The sequence below is a fragment of the Blennius ocellaris genome, assembly GCF_963422515.1.
Source record: "Blennius ocellaris genome assembly, chromosome: 14".
NCBI lineage: Eukaryota > Metazoa > Chordata > Actinopteri > Blenniiformes > Blenniidae > Blennius > Blennius ocellaris.
Window position 1 is genome coordinate 27,212,091 of NC_137663.1, and position 21,926 is coordinate 27,234,016.

General features: G+C 44.9%; 1 protein-coding gene across 1 annotated transcript in view; it reads right to left on the reverse strand.

Annotated features, from left to right (window-relative positions):
* ntm (neurotrimin) overlaps window positions 1–21,926 on the reverse strand; it is a gene marked incomplete at both ends in the record, with an annotated part of 146,983 nt that overhangs the window by 47,941 nt on the left and 77,116 nt on the right. The window contains one exon of the mRNA XM_080508395.1: window positions 9,429–9,661. Within this exon, the coding sequence (XP_080364521.1) occupies window positions 9,429–9,661 (233 nt within the window). The remainder of the gene's footprint in view (window positions 1–9,428; window positions 9,662–21,926) is intronic.

The window sequence follows — 21,926 nt, forward strand, 5'->3', positions numbered from 1 at the left end:
CTGCACTGACGCTGCGTCGCGAGCAGGCACGCGTGAGCACATGAAACATCTCCGGACCCTGAAGGAAACACGCTCAGTACAAATCACTTCACATTTCTGTTATTTAAAAAAAAAATGAAAATACGATGTAGTTGTTTCGTTCAATCACCCATAGCCGGGGTTCACTATCGCACCTTCTTCTGAGCGTTCAACAACACGAGTGTTCACACAATGTTTCAGCACAGAGACCAGCGGTGTTCACTGGGACGGCGTCTGGGTGCAAGAAGCAGAAAATCCAATTTAAAAATCCAATTAATAAAGACTGGATGATGAAAACTGAAGGTACAAACACCTTCAACAAGGAAAAAGCTAATTATTTCAGTTTCCATGGCAAGAAAAGTAGGGCGACATGGAGCAGCAGTGGTCAGCACCCCCACCTCACAGTGTGACGGTTGTCGGTTCAAATACTTCAAATATTATTTCTTCCAGTTATTCCAGTTTTCAGTATAAACAAATGCATTTGAGGTTAATTGCTGAGGGTATGTGGTTATTTCCACGCTCCGGCGCCCTGCGCCCCTCAACATGGATGGTAGTGCAGACGTTTTGTTAAAGCTCAAACTAACTTAGAACAAGAAGGCCGTTGCTGCGCTAATCCCCCGCCGGAGGGCTTTATATTTTCTCACAAAGCAGCTCTAAGGCAGCACACTTGGTACACTAGAGGGTGTTCCATGGGTCCTAGTAGATCATTATGTAGAATCTGAAAGGTCTTCTTCATAAGCTATGTCAAAATACGTCTCCAGAGCCCAAAAGGTGTTTTTTATGCACTTAGTGACCCTGTGACCTGATATGCAAATTAGACCCTACCAATCTTCAAGGTCAAGGTCAAGGTCAGGTCACTTGGTGTACTGGAGGTTATCCCTGGAGTGTGTATCATGTGTGTATAAAATTTCAGAGCCCTAGCTCAAACACCTAGGCCTCCAGAGCCCAAAATGTGTTTTTAAGCACTTCGTGGCCCTGTGACCTACTTAATATGCAAATTAGGTCAAGGTCACCGTAGTATCCCTTCCCCCTCTGAGATGCATCCACATGTGAAGTTTGGTCACTGTGGGCCCAGGGGTTGCTGAGATATAGGTAGAAACGTTCGAACGGACGGACGGACGTACGGAGACTGTTTCAAGATCCCCCTTCGGGGCCTATCAGCCATGGTGGGGGATAATTAAATTTAGATTAATTTAGTAATTAATTTAGATTAATTTATTAATTTCTCCCATTTAGATTTATGACGGCACAAAAAGTCTTTCTACAATTGTTTATAGTACTTAAATGTTTGAGTAGAAACAAGCATAGAACACTAAAACAACACCACGCAATATAAAACTGTGTATTTTGCATTTTGTATATTTGATCTTATACGAGTATTAGTGGCGGGCAAAGAACAACGTCTTTCCAGGAGCGCCTGTCCGTCAGTCCTGCGGCACGAACGGAGCGACGTCACTATTACCCGCCTTCAGCGAAACACGTTTTCAGGAGAATTGATGTGGGAAAATAAAACGCAGTAACGGGCCATCGTGGAGCTTTTCTTCTCTTTCTGCTCCGCTGGAAGACGAGCTCCATTCAGCTGGCAAACACTTTGATTGTTGTCGAAGGTGGAGGAACAGCAGCTCCAGCAGCACCACACTCTCCACTGTGACCGACCTTTACCGCCCCAGTGTTTTTCTCAACTGCTTCGATGGACTCACTTCTGCCCGGCTCCTCGGGTTGCCATGGCAACAGTGAGTTGAGGCTGCGAGAGAGTTGGAGCTGAGAGTTGAAAGTTGAGAGCTCGTTGTACATTTATGAGAGCAGGACAGAGAAAAGCACCGGCTGGCTTTTGTTGTCGTGGATTTTATCTTATTATTTTCGAAACGTTAGAATCACAGTTTGTTTTCCGAAGAACAAACTTTGGACTCGTCTTCTTGTACTTTTCATGCATTCCATTTTTTTTTTTTTCACTTTAACTTTTGTAATTGATGATTAACCACAAACCATTTTTATAATTGTTATTGTCTGATTTTTGTAATTCTACTTTCATTTATTTCTTACATTGCTTTTTTTTTACAGCTATATAAATTTACATTTTTATATACATAATGTTCAATAAAAACTTGGCTTTTTCACATGATTTAATTATCAATTATACTGTCAACAATTTATTCGTTTAAACTTGGTTATGCCAGTGATCCAGTTTTTTATCAATTTAGAATAATTTTATCATTTTGCTTTTTGTTGTTATTATCAATAATTTAGTTTTTTTTTTTTCAATGGTCGTGGTTTAACTTGAATTGACTTACAGTGTTCCCAACCTGTGGTCAGAACACACAAGAAGAAGAAAAAAAAACCTAAACAAACTTAGACTGCTGCAAAACTGTCAAAATTTAAAAAAAACAAAAAAATAAATAAAATTGCTGCGCCTCCTCCCCGGACAAATGGAAACATGCATATACTTGGTTCATTTTGTAAACCTGCACTGTGTGGTTGTGTTGTGCTCAATCTGAGAAGTCGTTCAATCAAGTGAGACTTCAGAGCATAAATAATCCCGAAAGGTAAAGTTGTCTGGGAAACGTTCAGTTTCAAGTCAATCCAAGAACTCATGAGAAGTCAGCTCACGTTTCTCCACAACAAAAGCAGGAAATCAAAAAAAAAAAAAAAAAAATATGGGGAAGTGTTTGTAAATGAGGCAGAAAATGAAGGAGAATAAAATCCCCTTCCAGGATCTATTCATGGAATTTCATTGTTTCATTGAACGGAATCTGCTCTGTGTTTAAGACTTCAAAGGCCGAAGATCAAAGTTCCTTAAACTACAGAGATCTTAAGTCTCATACATAATCTATGAATGCATCTTGACGTGGGATGACTTATTGCGAAGGCGCCTGGTTCCAAGGACCGACTGCTCAGAGTGAAGCGAGAAAGTCTGATGAAATATTCTGGGGGAGGGGGGGGGGGGGGGGGGGGCTCACATAATGAGCTCTTTTTTTTTAAAACGCCACAAACAAGCGCTTATCTCTCACAAAACTCCCATCCCTGTGCTTCTGAAGCTGCTTTCACTGATCATATCATTAGAGCCGCCGGTTCATTTACAACGTGGAGCAGCTAAATTACTTTTTATTTTGCATTTGACAATGACGGCTTGGTGTGGCGGTGCAGTTATGGACTTTAAATGACTCTGCTTATAAAAGAAAAAAAAACACTGATGTAGTTAGAGTTTGAACGCAATTAAAATACTCCTGCACGCACATTATAAAGAAATCCAAACCACTTTAGTTGTTTTCCTCTTGTGAATTTTGAATAAATTATCATGTGAGACTGTGATGGAAATCAGATCCTGACGGTAGTGTTACTTATATATATATATATATCTCAATTAATCAATTCTCATCTCTTCTGCTGTAAATGTTCACGATGCTCCAGAGAAAAATGTTCCATTTAAAATAACAAGACTTGAATATATTACCTACATATTAGCAAAGCAACTTATATTGGTTGGTCTAATGAGAAATGTAAGACAGGTGTTAATATGAGATCTATAGAAATATACTTCTACATTCTTCTGCTGCTATGATTTGTCCCAAGACCGTTAAGCACGTTTCATGAACGTTTCCACAATTCAGAATAATTTAACTGTTGCTATGTGATGAATACGTTTTACACGGGGAGAGAAAATCATGCTGCAAAAAAACTGTTCATTTTAAAATGTTAAAGTTGCTTTATGTGGTTGATGCAGGTTAAGTTGCCTCATGTAGTTGATGCAGGTTAAGTTGCCTCATGTGGTTGATGCAGGTTAAAGTTGCCTCATGTGGTTGATGATGGTAAAGTTGCTTCATGTGGTTGATGCAGGTTAAGTTGCTTCATGTGGTTGATGCAGGTTAAGTTGCTTCATGTGGTTGATGCAGGTTAAAGTTGCCTCATGTGGTTGATGCAGGTTAAGTTGCTTCATGTGGTTGATGCAGGTTAAAGTTGCGTCATGTGGTTGATGCAGGTTAAAGTTGCTTTATGTGGTTGATGCAGGTTAAAGTTGCTTCATGTGGTTGATGCAGGTTAAGTTGCCTCATGCGGTTGATGATGGTTAAGTTGCTTCATGTGGGTGATGCAGGTTAAAGTTGCTTCATGTGGGTGATGCAGGTTAAGTTGCTTCATGTGGTTGATGCAGGTTAAGTTGCTTCATGTGGTTGATGCAGGTTAAGTTGCCTCATGTGGTTGATGCAGGTTAAAGTTGCTTCATGTGGTTGATGCAGGTTAAAGTTGCTTCATGTGGTTGATGCAGGTTAAGTTGCTTCATGTGGTTGATGCAGGTTAAGTTGCCTCATGTGGTTGATGCAGGTTAAAGTTGCTTCATGTGGTTGATGCAGGTTAAAGTTGCTTCATGTGGTTGATGCAGGTTAAGTTGCTTCATGTGGTTGATGCAGGTTAAGTTGCTTCATGTGGTTGATGCAGGTTAAAGTTGCTTCATGTGGTTGATGCAGGTTAAGTTGCTTCATGTGGTTGTGCAGGTTAAAGTTGCTTCATGTGGTTGATGCAGGTTAAGTTGCGTCATGTGGTTGATGCAGGTTAAAGTTGCTTCATGTGGTTGATGCAGGTTAAAGTTGCTTCATGTGGTTGATGCAGGTTAAAGTTGCTTCATGTGGTTGATGCAGATTAAGTTGCTTCGTGTGGTTGATGCAGGTTAAAGTTGCTTCATGTGGTTGATGCAGGTTAAGTTGCTTCATGTGGTTGATGCAGGTTAAGTTGCTTCATGTGGTTGATGCAGGTTAAAGTTGCTTCATGTGGTTGATGCAGGTTAAGTTGCTTCATTTGGTTGATGCAGGTTAAAGTTGCTTCATGTGGTTGATGCAGGTTAAAGTTGCTTCATGTGGTTGTTCAGGTTAAAGTTGCTTCATGTGGTTGATGCAGGTTAAAGTTGCTTCATGTGGTTGATGCAGGTTTAAGTTGCTTCATGTGGTTGATGCAGGTTAAGTTGCTTCATTTGGTTGATGCAGGTTAAAGTTGCTTCATGTGGTTGTTCAGGTTAAGTTGCTCCAGTTGTTCAATCTGCACCGGTTTAGAGAAACCACATCTCTTCACACAGCAATGAATTAAACCAAACAGCAACATGTTCCGCCCTAAGTACGATTAGCATTAGCTTCTATCGACAGTGCATGAGATGCACACTGGCAGCATTATTTAACATTATTTATAAGTTTACCTTATTGATTTTGCAGCTGATCTTTTTTTTTTTAATCACTAGTTCACAAATCTTTTTTTTTTTACTTTTTAAAAAGTGCTGACCTCCAGAATACAAAGCGTCTTGCTCCTACTCCTGGATGGACTTCAGCTGAAGCTAGAGGATCTGTCATGAGGCCGACGTACGCAGTACTGACACCTCGGGTAATGTGCGACAGTAAACCTTCAATAAAGCTCTGACGGACAAATGACGGACTAAGAGAATCAACCGGAGATGCAAACATCCACGCCTATGAACGGCTGAAACGATCTGACCCGAGGACCTCTCAGGTCACACCTCGAAGGCCTTGGCCTGAATTCCTCGCCACCCAATTAGTAGAAAAACCTTTAAAGTCAAATATTTCTCCGAGAAAACTTTGTCTTTTCTTCCTCCGAGCGTGCGAAGGCGTTAAGAATGTAAAAAATGTCTTTCGAAATTTATGGAAAAAAAAAAAAAAGTTCAGGCGTCCGTCTTTAAATAATCAATCGGGGGAAACGTCAAGAAAGATCTCGCCCGGTAACTCAAGGCAGGAAATTCCCTTTGTGCGCTTTCATCACAGCGTCATCTCCTCCTCGCTGAGCCGACGAAGCAAGCGCTTCCCCCGGGCCGATCAACGCCCGGCCTGCTGGGGGAGAGGAGGAGCGGGGGGGGGGGGGGGGGGGCGCTACGGGATTCAAATCAGGACTTTTCAGACGTCAGAACGCGCTTCTCTTCTCTGGTCCCCCCGAAAAGGTGTGGATTATTACTGTACGCCCTCATGTGTGCTCGCAAGAGAAACTAAACAGGAAGCGGAGATCTGAACTCTGGAAAAAAAAAAAAAACTCCACGAAAACAAAACTGGAAGAACTGTATTAACCCTCATTAAGCATTTTGTGCCGTTTTTCACTACAATTGATTTTTCCTTTATATCTCAGATATAAAATCCTTAAACTTTGCCTTTTTTGGTGTCATTTTGTTCAGGACAACCTCATAAATGCATTTCTGAAGTATTTTCATCACTTTGGCACACTGTATTAAAACAGTGGCTCTAAAAACACCATAAAATTACAAATTCGGGTGGTAAAAACATAGATTTATTGACTATAAAAGTCACAGACATGGTTAACGAATCATTTTGTTTACTTGTAAAGTAAGTCTAAACTATAATTAACTAAAATTGATCAAAACAGGACTGAACAAACAGTTCTATACAGATATTTACAGTGAAATAGAAGCACTGCCTCAGGCGTTTTTGTAAAACTTTTGACAAAAGGTCACACATTTTTCCTCATATCTCCATGATCTCTTTTATTTGGGCGATCAACGTCATTTAAAAACGAACTTGTAGTTTTATATCTGCACTTTGGACACGGATTGAAACACTGGACCAGACGACGCTGCGCTGTGACGCTACTGCCTTTTCAAACGGTCATGTGACGAGGACGCACCGGTGCGTCCACAGGCCCCAGAGGGTTAAACCTTGATGAGCGAGTGTCAGGCGTCAGCCGGGGAGATAACTCCTCCAGAGGACTGGACCTTATCTGGAGGCTTCCTCAGGCTGTCCGTACCCTTAACGTCACACAAGTTTCCCTCCGCCGTAGAGGAGGGCGGCGGGAGATATGCGGAGCTGAGCGGCGCTGTGGATCTGACCCCCCCCCCGGGTCACAACCATCCTGGACGTCAGCAACCTGCCAGCGCGGCGGCGCCCCCTCCTGACCCCACGACTGCAGGGAACGCTCGCACTAATTAGAAAGTGCAGTGGGGAAAACGACGCGACTACTAAGTCGTTATCACTAAATGTTCTGTGATTTGTACTTTTCAGCTGAAGGGCAGCAAAACGACAACGAGGCTGTTTCAAGATTCTGCATAAAAAGCCTGTTGTGAGTATTTGTACTCAAACTGCCTGATGGCAGGAGTGAGAATGAAGAGCAGGAGATTCACAAACTCTTCCCCGGCAGTGCTGCCACAGTTACTACTCAAAAACTAATCCAGTTACTACACTGCTCCATATTCATCCTTTGACCTCCTGCTGGTACACATTTAACCTTTGACCTCCTGCTGGTACACATTTAACCTTTGACCTTCACTCTTCATTGTATCTATATCTGACTCATGGTTTTATTATCAGACATTTACTATTACTGGTATTTATTTACCCAGAGAAGTAGTTGTAGTCTCTTGTTGCACTATTTATTTATTTATTTATTTGCACTGCCGGCTCTTTGCGACTTTATTTGCCCCCCTCCGAGGCAAATTAAGTCTTTCATTGATTGATTGGTTGATTTGTTTAAAAATAGAGGGCTTGTTGCAATGTTAAGATTTATTGATGACGATGGTTGGTTCCAATTCTTTTGTGTTCCCTGAATGCACCGTTAGAGCGGGTTGTCCTGTGATTGGCTGAGCCTGGAGAAGGGACGGCGTCTCGCCCATCATGCAGTGTGTATGTGGGACGGAGGAGGACGCGAGCGCAACGCCACACATCATTATCGCAGGAGCGTCTTAACATTTGGCATTCCCCCATTAACCCCAGCGTTAATGCAGCAAAGGAGCGGCGCGCTCCCCTCCCGCTCCTTGAGCAAGGCATTTACGCCCATAATTGCTCCAGTGGAGCGACGAATGAGGAAATGAGATTGGAGGAAGGCATGGCACGTCTGTTTTGACAGGCTCCGGTTCGATCACTCATGCCCTCGCGTGCTGGTGCTTTGGAATAACAAGACCATCAATCACAGCGTGTGGACCGGCGCTAAAGGAGCGGGGAAACACAAACCGCTAAAGTCGCCTAAAAATATCTCCAAACTGGAGTGGATTTGCATGGAAGAGAGGCTGAAAATGGCGTCATTAAAGAAGAGAGAGACTTTAACACCGAGTGCAATTATTGCTTCTTTTAAGATCATTAAAGGATTTTCTTTTCTTCTTTTTTTTTGTTTTTGAACAAGTTTTAAAATGGGGAAGGAAACAGTTTTTTTTTTTTAAAAAGAAATCAACTTTGACTTTTAGTCCAGATTATTATTTCCAGTTGATGACGCAGGGAGCGTTTTATTAATTCATGTATTCATAGCAGGATGAGGACGAGCCGTTAACGTGGATTCGATGGAAGGAGGCTTACATGAGCGTTTAACAGCAGGGGGTATATCCTCTAAAGTCACGACCAGAGAACCACCGCTTCATGTTATGTGCTCTGCAGGCACCGAAACAGTTAAATGATCCAAATGGAAAACAACAGCACATTGATCAATACAACAAACTATGAAAGAAAACTCTTGACGTGGTGGCCATTAACCCAGACAAATGATTTCTTGCAGATATGAGAAAGTCCAGTGTTTCGTCTGTGAAAGAGCGCCGTGGTTCACATGCTTCCATTCATCTACTTTCCTTTCTGAGACATAAATCTTCAGCAGTGTGAATATCGTGATACTTAGAAAATGTAAAAAAGATATATTCGTTCCTACGTTCTGTCACGACACAATGATCTCTTTAAAACCATTGTATGATCTTGTTCTCTGGTCAACCACGTTGGCTTACAGGCTAAAACCACACATTTTACTCCTTATAGCTTATAAATGTTTCTATAACTATTAATGTCATCCAGGGGATTTCTATACATCCTGCTGTCTCCGTATATGCACTACTGAGTACCACTGTCCCACATAAACATGTGTTACTAACAAGAAAAGGTTTGACTGAAAACACAATGTTGGTGTTCAGCATAAATTATCGGAGATTCTATCGCGGTCTTTAATTTAGGAAATTGAGTTGGAAATGTCACCAAATATACTAATTTGCCCAATTTGCTGTTGCTGTATGAGCTGTACTGGCTCCGCCCACACACACGCCCATCTATGGGAAGAAGAAGAAGTACATCCTCTCGTGGCGCCATGTGCCAGAGCGGAGCTGCCTGATTGTGGGAAGAGTCAAAGGGGAGGAGTCTACCTTGATTGTGATTGGCGAAACTCCAGATGACACTTTATAGGGTTTGATTTCTGATTGGCTAGTTGGAGCAATACACTTTTTAAAACCTGGAACAAGCCAGGGAGAGCGAGGACACATGTTCTACACTTCTGGGGCGTCGTTCCAGGTACGGGGACGACTGGTACTGCTGGAGAACCTTTAAGGAAGTTCATTTTACATAATATCAGCCTTTAATTGTGGCCGTGTTTCAAACTGGTTGTAATCAGAATGTCTCTGCAGAGTAACGGCGGCCGTGTTGTTTGTGTGTCGAGGGATCGGTGGTTACCTTGGACGAGGATGTGCACCGAGGTGGTTCTCGGCCGACTGCTCGTCTGGACCGCGCACACGTACTGCCCCTCATCCGTCATGTCCACATCTTCAATCTTGATGGTAAACTCGTCTTGATTCAGGGTCACCAGACTCACTCGGGGATCCACCGACCACTTGTCTTCTCCGGCGTACAGTATGCTGGAACGATTTAGCCAGGCTGTGTGCGTGACCACGTCTCCTTGAGCACACCTGCAGAGAAACAACCGGGAAAAAAAAATAATTCAGAATTCAGACTTTGTTTTTCTTTTAAATTCAGTGAGAGCATCAACAGAGTTGTGGACAGGATGTACACAATCCAGCAGGTGCATGTCGGGCCTCAGTAACTCTCTCTCTCTGTCTCATAAGCACTCTTTACCGTCCATGGCAGATTTAAGCTGCTAATGACTTTTTACATAAAGCTATAAAAACCCATTGAAGCCAAAAAAAAGGCTAAAGCTACAGTCCAAACACCGAATGAGTCCGAGGCCACTGATGTGTTATGGTGGTAAAGTCTCATGAAATAAGCAAGAGAAAATAGTTCAATACTCATGTTGGCATCTACAGAGTGTGAACCAGTTGCTATGAGGTCAGCACTGAGTTTATGGTCCAGTCATGGGAAAAGATGTTCAGACAGGCAGAGAGAGCGTCTCCAGGTTGGTCTGGCTCTCTGGAGGTGGAGCTGGAAAACAGCAGCGGGTCAACGTAGCAAGACGCTAGCCGAGCTATACGGCAAACAGAAAAAAAATCAGTTTGTTTATCATCTTTGATCGTAACTGAGGGGATTAAATTGTAAATATGAGTTATCTTTGCTACGAGGCAGAAAACCTTTCGAGGCAGAATTTCAGACCTCAGGAAGAAAGTCCCGGTGGAGCTGCATTGAGAGGCACCGGTGGACGTGACTCGGGACGCGAGGGGCTTGTTTATTTGTTTATTGGAACCCGGAAGTAAATTCACACGAGGAGAACATGCAAACTGAACACAGAACGTGTGTTTTTACTGTGGTATTGTTTTCTGGTTACAAGCTCTGTGCTGGTTTATGACAAACGGGGTCCAAACTATTTCTTGTGTGACCAGTGAATTCCTGTCTGGCATGTTTTGGTCTCTCCCTGCTGCAACACCCCCCCCCCCCCCCCCGATGGCAATTAGGAGAAAGAGTTTTCTTCTGAGCTTAGTGAAGCAGGGAAACACCGAGAACTCGCAGTGCACAGGCCAAACAGGACCGGGATGAAACAACACGGATGAAGATAGTCTGGAGGAAATTACAGGGGGTGGTGATATCTGGGTTTCTCAACTCTGTAAATTCAGTTCAATTGTATTTATATGCCTCCAAAATTAACTTCAACAGAGAAAAAAAAACAATTCCAAATGAGCAAACAGGAGAGACAGTTGAAAGAGAAAAACTCCCTTTTGACTGGAAGAAACCTGCAGACGGACTGTTGGTGTGGGTACAGATCCGGGTTCAGGTAGAGGGCAGGGACTTCCACACGGTGGAATCATGTGGGCTAAAGCCCCGCCCACATGAGCCAAAACCACCTTTGTTTTTTTTTTCCTCCGGTGTTCGGAAAAACGATTCACTGTGAACACTGCTCAACGTGATGTCGTTCATATGCCAGGCCTTCAGGGGGCACTGTGACTCACCAAATACACCACAAATACACGGCGAAGAAGAAATCCAGCATATCGCCTCATTAAACCTGCTGGTATCAGGAGCTTCTGCAGCTCCACCTAAAGCATGTTGTGGTAACGAGGCAGCGGGTGATGACATCATCATTGCCTGCAGACATGCGTCCAGGTCGTCCACATTTAAAAGCCGACTCAACATTTTAGAATCTCACCACTCTGAGACCAGTGTTTCAAAAAAAAAAAAAACAGGCTCCTAAAACGCCACCTTGTGTGGATAAACTTTACCAACTTTAACATCAGAAATAATAATCAGCATTAGTTTATATATAGTCTGAATATTTATATTCAATATATAGAGGCAGCTGAATTCGTGCAGAATATCTCAAGGTTAATATATATGTCACTCGATTACACAATGGATGCAGTAAAAAATATATTCATAAGCAGAACAAAACAAAAAAAAAACATGATTTCAACTAATAGCGATCCCCTGAAAAAGCCTGCTTGGATTATTGGCAGTTTTACAATGAGCTCAGTAAGGAGGCCCACTGTACATATGCAAATGTGGCTCTCAAGCAGTCATCGGGTTGCTTTTGTTAATCTGCCCACACGCTTGGTTTGTGACACTGGAAACTGATTGAGACAATGAGCTGAAACTCCACCACTGAGCTGCAGAGCAATTACAACAGATTGGCTTCACCAGTCACAAAACGCCGCTTTGATACAGGAGCTCGGCCGCTGATCTTTGACTGTTCCTGCCGAGCAACAACATCTGCTGTGTTTTCATGACAAATCTCAGGATCCCGTAGAGACGGAGCCGGAGCCAGAGCCGGAGGAACCGAGTGGAAATCGGGAGTGAGGGAAGTGAGGGAAGTGAGGGAGCGAGGGTGCCAACTGGGAGAAGAAGCAAATCACACGTTGGTGCAAACTGGGCTTTTGGCTGCCAAGCGTCTGTCATCGAAGTTTATTCAACTCTCAGAAGCCCCATTTCGGGCCGTGTAGAAGAGCAGGAGATAGAAACATTTGAGGAGTTTTGATAGGGGGGGGGTTTGTGTAACAGGAGCTCGGCGCTTTGCAACTGAATGACTCTGAGCTCCATTTACGCTGTCACAGCTTTTGTTGCACCATCAGTCACTTCCACTTCAGTGGCGGCAGCAGGGTCAATGGCATCCTTGGGGCATTTGTGGAGCTATGCTCAGGAGAGGAGGGAAAAAATAACTTGTGTGTGTGTGTGTGTGTGTGTGTGTGTGTGTGTGTGTGTGTGTGTGTGTGTGTGTGTGTGTGTGTGTGTGTGTGTGTGTGTGAGATCGATACACTGGCGCAAGCCTTTCAAAAGTAACGGATCACTGTATGTGTGTGTGGGATGTTTAAGGTTATCAATTCACCATGATAGACTGGACTGGACGTGAGGTTTTCATTTCAAATAGCTGCAGCAAATTAATTTCACTGAGCTGTAAATGTGTTTCCCCGGGCCGACACGCTGCTCAGCGGTAACCTTTAGAAGCAGCGGCGACAGCGGAGAGAGGCCTGAACTGGAACTTCCTCTGTACACGACGCACATGGCTGTTTGGCGGGTGGGAGACAGGAAGTGATGTGGAGACGGTTGAAGGTCGCCCACAGACTTTACAAGAGCACATGCTCGCACGTACAGGGATGCCCGCTGGAGCGTGAAGACCGGAGGCTGAACGTCTCGACTTGAATGAGAGCCAACACGCAACCTGAGCAGTGAATCCGCTCCGTCGGCAAACACGTCAGTTTAAGTGGAAACGCTTTGAATCCCAAACGTTTCACCGTTCAAAATCAAAATCGGGTGAAAATTAGTGCAAAGCAGCCAAAGTGCACATCAGGACAGCGGTTTAACTGCATTAAAGTGCTTGTCTGCACCACTGATTCTAACAAAGGTGATGTTTAAGGTTATATAATGAAAACATTTACTAATCCTACTTCTCTATCTTTTCTTTTGTTTCCCCCCCCAAAAAAAAATCTCAGACGCAACAAGAGTTTTGCGTTTCTCAGTCGAAGAGAGCGGCGGCGGAGAAGAAACATCCGTCGGCAGTTTCATGTCGTCTCCCTGCCTGCGGGGGGGGGGGGGAACCAACTCACCTGCTCCCCCGTCTTCACATCAGGTGTTTCATATCACCAGTCAAAATGCTTGCCGGCTAATTGGAACGATCCCCTTTAATATGTATTTTTAGAACTTTATTGAAAAGAAAATCTGGTTTGACTGATGTTGTTACTGTCATAAAAACAAACTCTGCGCCTCGGAAGCTAAATCCCTCCAGAGAGCACGGGGGAAGAAAGACGGAGGGATACATATTTTACATACCATATATTCTCTTCTTATCACTGCTGCACAGATGGCAAACAACATTTAATCCCAATAAATTGTCAATCCCCTCAGAAGCACGAGGTGGAATGGAAGCCGAGTTTCAGGAGGTGAAGCCGTAACCGCAAGCAAACACTTTCCTCGCCGCGCAGGCTGCAGCCACACGTGTACTCCGTTAAAAATCCACGAGGCGTGCCGCTCCACCGTCAGGCGTCACCCGGCAGACCGACGGAGCTCATGTCAACGTTGTGTCAAGTGTGGCGTCGCTTCCGGGAACACGAGTGCTGTGGAATGATACGAGGACCACAGGAGTCAGACGTGACGGGAGCGGGGTTTGGTTTAAGGACTGGAGGCCCGGTGAAAAGAAAAGAAAAGAGGATAAAAACCCTGTTGGAAATGAGCTGGAGGAGGTTCTCAGAGGTCAGAGGTCAGCAGGACTGACCAGGGCTGAGCTCTCCACCCCCTTTCAACAAGCTCTACAACGGAAACCAGCTGTACTGACTGACAATGACTTTGTTCATCTTCAGTTTAATCGTCTTTCCCTGGAAAGCCCAATTCACTGAGCCTGTTGCACCAGCAGTCTGTACCTGAAGGCACCAGTCTGGAGCGGCGGACGCTTGAAGCCGCAGAGAAGCACGGCAGGAGTCTCTGAGAAGGACTCGCTCGGTATTCTTTCGACGTTTGGAGTCTCACCCCCGTGCGCTCCGTGTGTGTTTAGGAGCTAAATGATGGGATTTCCCAGGAACATAGTTCTTCACCTGCTCACACTGCTGCCACAGTGTCGGCCCCCCGGGCTGATTCACTGCTGATTCCGTATTAATGTTGAATTTTTTTTAAAGATGGAGAGGACTTGTCCTTGGAGCAGTGGTTCCCTCTGTGTGTGTGTGTGTGTGTGTTTTGGACCATTGAGCTAAAACAGCAGTGAAACCAAACACCGACATAGAAGATGGGTGGAGGTGGGGAAGGGGGAGGGGAGGGGGGTTTATATGTTACTGCTCAGATTATTGTTCTATATTCATGCATTATGTTTATTGCAGTATCACACAGCCATCAGCGCCTCCCTCCAGCGTTGTGCAGCCTGCAGTGTGAATCAAGCCTCTTCACACCCGGCCGGCTGGAGCCAGCTCTGATTCTGACTCACTGACATCACACACAGGGAGAACCGGCCGACTCCACTCAGAATATCCAGAACCTCCTGAACCAGCGACCGTCTCGCTGTGAGGCGAGCGAGCCAACGTCTATTACCGTCCCCAGTGGAAGTGGGCCAACCAGCGAACGACGAGCGATGGACATCAAAACTAAAACTGGATCCTACGGTTTTCGTTTTGTGGATTCTGGTAGAGTGACTGTGACGGGTACATATATACTGTATATGTGCACATGCTGTTGTCTTAACTCCACAAGAAGAAGTGTGAACGCTACCATGGACGTTCACCTTCCTCGTCAAGGGTTGACGCGTCACAGTTAAAGTAAAAGTAATTCAGATTTTGGAAAAAAAGGGATAAAAAAATAACTCCTGTTCATTTCTTCATTGCTGCTGTTTTCAGACTGCAGGTTCCATGACCACGTCAGAAGGAGCTCCAGGAGAGGAAACACTTTACATTCCTCATCATGAGCAAGGTAAATGAAAGACAAAAGCTAAACTGTCAGAATGTTTTTTTTTTTTTTGGGGGGGGGGGGGGGGGGGGGGGGTGAGCAGATGAAGAAACAGAGAACATGTGCAGAGAGGGAAGTCGCTATTTCCACGGCAGGACGCGTCAATCTGGGGATGAAATGTGAAAAAAGCTGCTCTTCTTGGAGGCTGATGTGTCGCACACACACACACACACACACACACACACACACACACACACACACACACACACACACACACACACACACACACACACACACACACACACACACACACACACACACACACACACACACACACACACACACACACACACACACACACACACACACACACACACACACACACACACACACGGGCTCGTTTGCCATTTTTTTTTGTACCATTCCGGGGCTCTTTTATCGTTTTGGCTCTATTTTTCTCTCGTTCTGCCGTCGTTTCATCTCGGTGGAGCTTTTCCATTCACCGAGCGTCGTTCACGTCAGGCCAGGTGATGGACAGCTCACCGGGGCCTCTGCCTGCTACTCAACCACAAACTTTGGTGCTCCATGTCATAACTGTCAGACGCTCGTTTCCATTCGAACGACCTGTCCAAACTAGCGGCCGGGCCTGCGGACCCGACGTGAGAGGGAAGGACGGCGGAGGGCAATGGCCTCACCTGTTCCTTGTTACATCAACTCATAACAGCTCATCTGTCACGTGCTTTTAAAACGGCTCAATGGAAAACTTGCAGTGTTTTGTTTGGTTTTTTTTTTAAACACAGAAATGATTCAGCTGGATTTTATGCCCCGATAACTTGAAATTGTCATGCAGTGAAATCAGAATAAAAGAGAAATGCTTCTTGTTAAATGTTCCCATGGTTCCACGGGAGCCTGGCAGCCACATATCAAACAAATAGCGACTGAAGACATGCAGGATGTGAACTGGTGGTTCCACACCTCTCTACTGGGAACACTTCATAAATGTGGAAGATATATTTGAATAATACTCTGGATTTAATGGTAAATAAAAAGTTCTGGATTGAGAACATAGTTTTATGAACATCTATCCATCTATATGCACAATGTTTATAAAGCTATAAAAATGCATGGAGAAGGGGTGGTATTTAATATCCTCATTTTCCCTTCTCATTTTTGGACAAGAAGCCTGATTACATTTCTGCTGTTACTTATTTAAATGAGATTCTAGTCCGTATATTTTAGCATGCGTAATTTCTCCCTCTTTTTTTTGCCAAATTGGGCCGAAAAAGGTGATAAACGACGCCGTTCCCACTCGAAGTGAATAGAAGTATTGACATCTTTGTCTAAGTCTTAGTTGAGTACAGAAGAGTATTAGGGCCACAGAAGAACCAAAAAATTGGACTCCACTCCAAGAAAAATAAAAAACTTCTGGACTTTTTCTGGAGTTCATGAAGATTTGTTTTTCTTTTTTCTTCAGTAGCCCTAATACTCTTCCGTAGTTGAGCTCATGCCTGACATGTATGCATCTGGAGCTCGGCGTCACGTTTCAAAAGTCAGAATGGCCCCCGAGCCAGGCAGCTTGCCCTCCGCCGCCGTCGGGGCCTGAAGCGTCTGAGACCCCCCCGGCCGGGCCGGAGCCGCTCCGGCAGGTCAGCCCGGGGTCAACCCGTCACGGAGGCCGTGATGCACGACGTCCCGCTTCCCGGAGGTCCGACTTCCAGCGTTTGAGACGACGAGGCTGCCGACCGAACCCGGAGCGTCGCGGAGGAGTCTGGCCGAGTCCACGTCTCAGTGGGTCACGGCCGATTGAGCAGCAATGGAGGGAATTGCACAATATTCTCCGGCTCGGCTTGGTGCTACATCAAGCATGTCAGAGGTGGAGCTCAATGAGAAACGACTCTGAACACACTGTGGACCGTCCGTACGGTCAGCTAATAGGAAGCCAGTGGATTCAAAACAACCCAAACTTAAATCGACAATCGACATCAATTTATTTTCATATTGCGACACAAGTTGCTGTCGTGATATTTTCTTTCCATAAATAATGAAGTGGAAATCTGACTTGATGGCTCGTCCTCATGGGTCTATAAATAGCTACTGCCTGTTTGAATGTGATATTTCTCTTCAGAAATACCGAATAGGGAATTAATACATATCAAAGCCACCGGTGTTGAATGTGCCTATGAACACATTTCCATCTTAAGCCAAATCCCACACACACAAAAAAAAAAGAAAAACTATTTCTCTGCCTCAAATAACCTCCTTCTTTTTATTCAATCATTGTTCCTTTAATTAAATTTTTTTCACTTCATATTTATTGGGTAAAAAAAATTATATAAGAAAATGCAGTCAGTGTTGCGGCTCCTCCGTACCTTATATTTGTTTTCTTCATTGGAAAGCGAGTCCGTAAATCACCTCAGCCTCTCATTTCACGTGTGAATAGATGCAGACGTTGCTGAGGAGAGGTCTGAGACGTCTGCATTAAACCCTGCAGCAGTTTGACACAGAACCAGCCTGTCTCCTTTCCGCGGTTAAAATAAAGAGTTTCGTCGGTGGAAGATTCCCGTCACTTTGCTTTGACTGAGCGTTCAAACCTTCCGTCTGCGTGTCGGGCGAAGCAGACAAAACAAGCGGTCGTGACCTGAAAAGGGAAAAGAGCCACTCGAGCTTCCGAATACCGGAGATAATCACAGTGATGCATTAAGTCTAAGCAGTTATGCTGATGGGGCCATTAATTTACCCAAACGCTGCATTTATTAGGAGGCCGTCCAGCGTCCACCGTACGTCGCACGAGGGTGGAATTAATGTGCTCACAGCATCGTCACACTGGGAATGTGTGTGTGTGTGTGTGTGTGTTGTCAATAAGCTCAGGTGGGACGATAGTGACTGCGCTTCCATTCACATGGTGGAAGAATTACACAGAAATCGGATGAATCCCCGTTTCAGAAGCACGTCTTTAGATTTTCGCCCCTGCGATTCAGTAAAAACGTCACTAAAAGAGGTAAAAAATCAAGCACTAAAGCGGAGGGTGAAGAAGAGCTCGCGACATCCAAGAGTGGCAATAGTATGAAGGTATTGTGCAATTTACAAAACTGGATTCCTGTTGGTAGGCGGGAACTCGATTGTATTCCATCTCCCAGAGTAATGTGGGCTACAGCTGAATAAATTCAATACTTAGTCATGCGCCACTGAGAACAGCAATGAGGCTGTTTGTGAAATACGTGGAATAAATGCCTCGGCGTCATCTAAAAGATCACTTCAGATAACAATATGGCATCAGAAAGGAAATCTGTGGAAAAGCAAACAACAAAGCAAGAATATAGTGGCGTACTGTTTGGAATGGTGAAGCTGGTTTATTGTTTCCTCAATAAGGGAAAAAAATGACTTTTTTGGGGGGGAAAGTGTGCATTTATTATGCGTTTATTCCAAAATGAGCTAAAATAAATAAATGAAATAGGGTATATTTGATTCCGAGGCCTCACTAGCTGTTATTATTTGTGAATCATGCGTCCTGTGGTTGACACAGTCTCACTTACAGTAATAGGATAAGGGCCCGCTCCGTACAGTATCAAGCAGCTAAAGTGAATTGTATCCTGACCCTGTGTGAAGGTCAGGCACTGAGCTACATTAAAAAGATTGCCTAAATTGTCCTGGGCTCATTGCCAGCCTCTGGCTGGGCTCCGGCTGCACCAGGATGCTTTTTTTCCTTTTTTTTTTTTTTTCTGACACTGGGCAACTGACCCGCCTCTCAAAACGGCACGACTGCAAAGTCATGACAGAAATGGAGGATGTGACAAATGACAATCAATGGCAATTTTTCCCAGACTGTCGGAATGAGCTTTTTTATTTTTTTCTGTGAACTCGGTGAAGGTGTACAGTCGTAAATGAACGTGTGGGTACACTTACAGACCATTGAGACGCTTCGGTCCTTCTGACAAAGGGATTAAATTACAAGCAACGGTCTGGCGTACACCTGCTATGATGCATATTGATGAGCCGCGGTGCTTCGGGGAGAATGTCATCTGGTCGGATGAGACAAAAACAGACCTTTGTTTTTGGCGGGTCACATCAGCTCGACGTTCGCAGGCGAGACAAAAAGGAAGAAGCCTCCCAGGAAAAGAACAGCATCTCCACCGCCGGACAAAAGGACGGGGTTGTATTTTGCAGCCGCGTTTCAGCGTTTGCAATGATTTGTCTTCAATCTGCAGGACGCAGCGGAACCTCCGGGGCATCGCGGCGTGCTGGAGCAGAACAAACTGCCCGCCGCCACAAAGCTCGGACTCAGTCACAGGTCATTGATCCTCCAACGGGATAAAAAGCCAAAACACACAACAAAAGCTGAAGCAACACTCCGGACCGCTGTCAGCCGGGCCTCTGTCACTGGATGGAATCTGAACGCCGCCGGACGCGGCGTGGAGGGAGCGGCGCTACCCAGGATCAACTTCCTGTTGACAAAGTGCTGCGGCGAGTTGGAGGATCACTTTGTTATAATGTGCAACATCACACTACGTCTATTATCGTCATCATTCAGTCAAACGTCGAGGCAGAATGTGGAAGGAGCAAGAAAAGGTTAAACCGACTTGTTTTATTCAATAATTCTACAGAAGAAAACACTTACCGACTTAGAAATGTACTGCAAAAGACTCAAAAGGAGCTTAATATGCCCTTGATGTGAATGAAAGAGCAGGAGAAAGTATTTAGAATCAGCAGAGATATAAAAATAACAAAATAAAGGGAAATGGTGTTCGATGTCAGCCAATATAGTCACTTCCATGTTGCTTTGTGACGTTATTAGTCTATTAAGATTCATAAGAAAAGAAACACCAGATTCATCTCATCGGGACTGGAATGAGAAACAAACCAAAGATCAACGTTCCTCACAGCAGTCGAACACAATATATCATTGATACTGTGAATACAGGTAAAGAGACAGCCTTGGCTGGTTGTAATAACTTTTGTAATTACCGTTACAAACAAAGTGAGAATATCTAAAGTTGTGCCACCGTATAAAACACTGATTCACAAACCACAGGCCTGTTTCTTTATTACCACGATTCTCAAAGACTCCAGAAAAAGAGCAGCAGACTCCACAAATCCATAGAAAAACATTAATTACTTTGTTTCAGATCAAACAATCCTAATGCAAGAAATCACAAACGCTAAAGATGACAGATTTTTGGAGAGAGAGAGAGAGAGAGAGAGAGAGAGAGGGAGAGAGAGAGGGAGAGAGGGAGAGAGAGAGAGAGAGGGAGGGAGAGAGAGAGAGAGGGAGCGAGAGAGAGAGAGAGAGAGAGAGAGAGAGGGAGGAAGTGAGAGAGAGAGAGAGAGAGAGAGAGAGGGAGAGAGGGAGAGAGAGAGAGAGAGGGAGCGAGAGAGAGGGAGGAGAGAGAGGAGAGAGAGAGAGAGAGAGGGAGAGAGGGAGAGAGAGAGGGAGGGAGAGAGAGAGAGAGAGAGAGGGAGGAGAGAGAGAGAGAGGGAGGAGAGAGAGGAGAGAGAGAGGGAGAGAGGGAGAGAGAGAGGGAGGGAGAGAGAGAGAGAGAGAGGGAGGAGAGAGAGAGAGAGGGAGAGAGAGAGAGGGAGAGGGAGAGGGAGAGAGAGAGAGAGAGAGAGGGAGAGAGGGAGAGAGAGAGGGAGAGATAGAGAGAGAGAGAGGGAGGGAGGGTGAGAGAGGATTCAATACATTTTTCTTCTTCTTTCCCCAGCATGTTAACTTTTCATTTCTATTGTACTCATTGCACTCTTTGTTTCGTATTTAATTATTATGTTCGATGTGAAATAAAGTGGAAACAAAAACGAGATACATTTGGTCTGGAGATGCGAAAAAAAGTGACAATGCATTGTTGTGTTGATGCAGCGACTCTGATCTGATTGGTTTCTCTGGTCACGCACCACCAGGCTGTTCATAGAGTCACATGTTACCTGTTCACACTCACGCTCACATCATTCTGGCTCTTGGAATTCAAACTGAAAAACAGTCGTCACTTCAATGGAGGGTCCTCCGTGTGTCAAAATCCATTTGATGCCCCTCAACATTAACTTCCAACTTAGCATCTGTCTAATTCCGTGGCGTCCTGAAGTGTCCAGAGCGATCAACTTAACCGTCCGACCCCCCCCGAGTGCCTCTTCCAGTCTGAAGCAGCAGCTGCCATCCGAGCAGGATATCTTCTCCTCCGCGGTTATTTAGTCGAGGGCAGCGCGATTAAGAAGCACATCACTTCGTACGGCATAAACAGTTGTGATATACAAGCTTGGACTTGCTCCAGAGGGCATTAGACGTCTAAACACACTCATCATCGCTGCCGGGGCCCGTTTGTTGTGACGGCCTCCTCGCCGCCTCCCGACAAACGTTCAACCCCCACCGTCAGCGCCGCCGTGGCGGAGCGGGGGAGGGGACGTGGCGACCGAGGACCCGTTCAATTAGCTCTGGCGAGCGCCTGTTTGCCGTGACCTCTGCTAAATAGACCTGGGAGAGGCGATTAGGAGGACGGACGCTCAGTCCTTTCACCCCGGCCTCCAGGTGGAGGAGCCGGATTTACAAACTGCATCTCGGCTGTGCTGCGCAAATGCGTCTGCCCTGGCACCACAACAAGCGCCCCCTGGTGGGGGGGGGGGGGGGCAGTAATATAGAAGCCACAAAACAAGGGATTGTGTCACTTGGGGTTTGATGGCGCGTGGTTAATTTGCACAATAAATTGTCACACAAGCATGATTGAGCTCTAAATGTGTGTGCATGTTTACACCTGTGGCAGCAGTGAATCAAAGGCACCCGACATGAAATTGGTTCTATTTTTAATATAGAGTTCTATTTCAAAGACCAACCACTATAAACACATGCAGCGGCTGCTCTTATCTTGCACACTCTCTTCTAGTGACACACAAATAATAACTGAATTAGCGACACAGTTGTGCCAGAAGTAAGAGTACGTTCCCGTT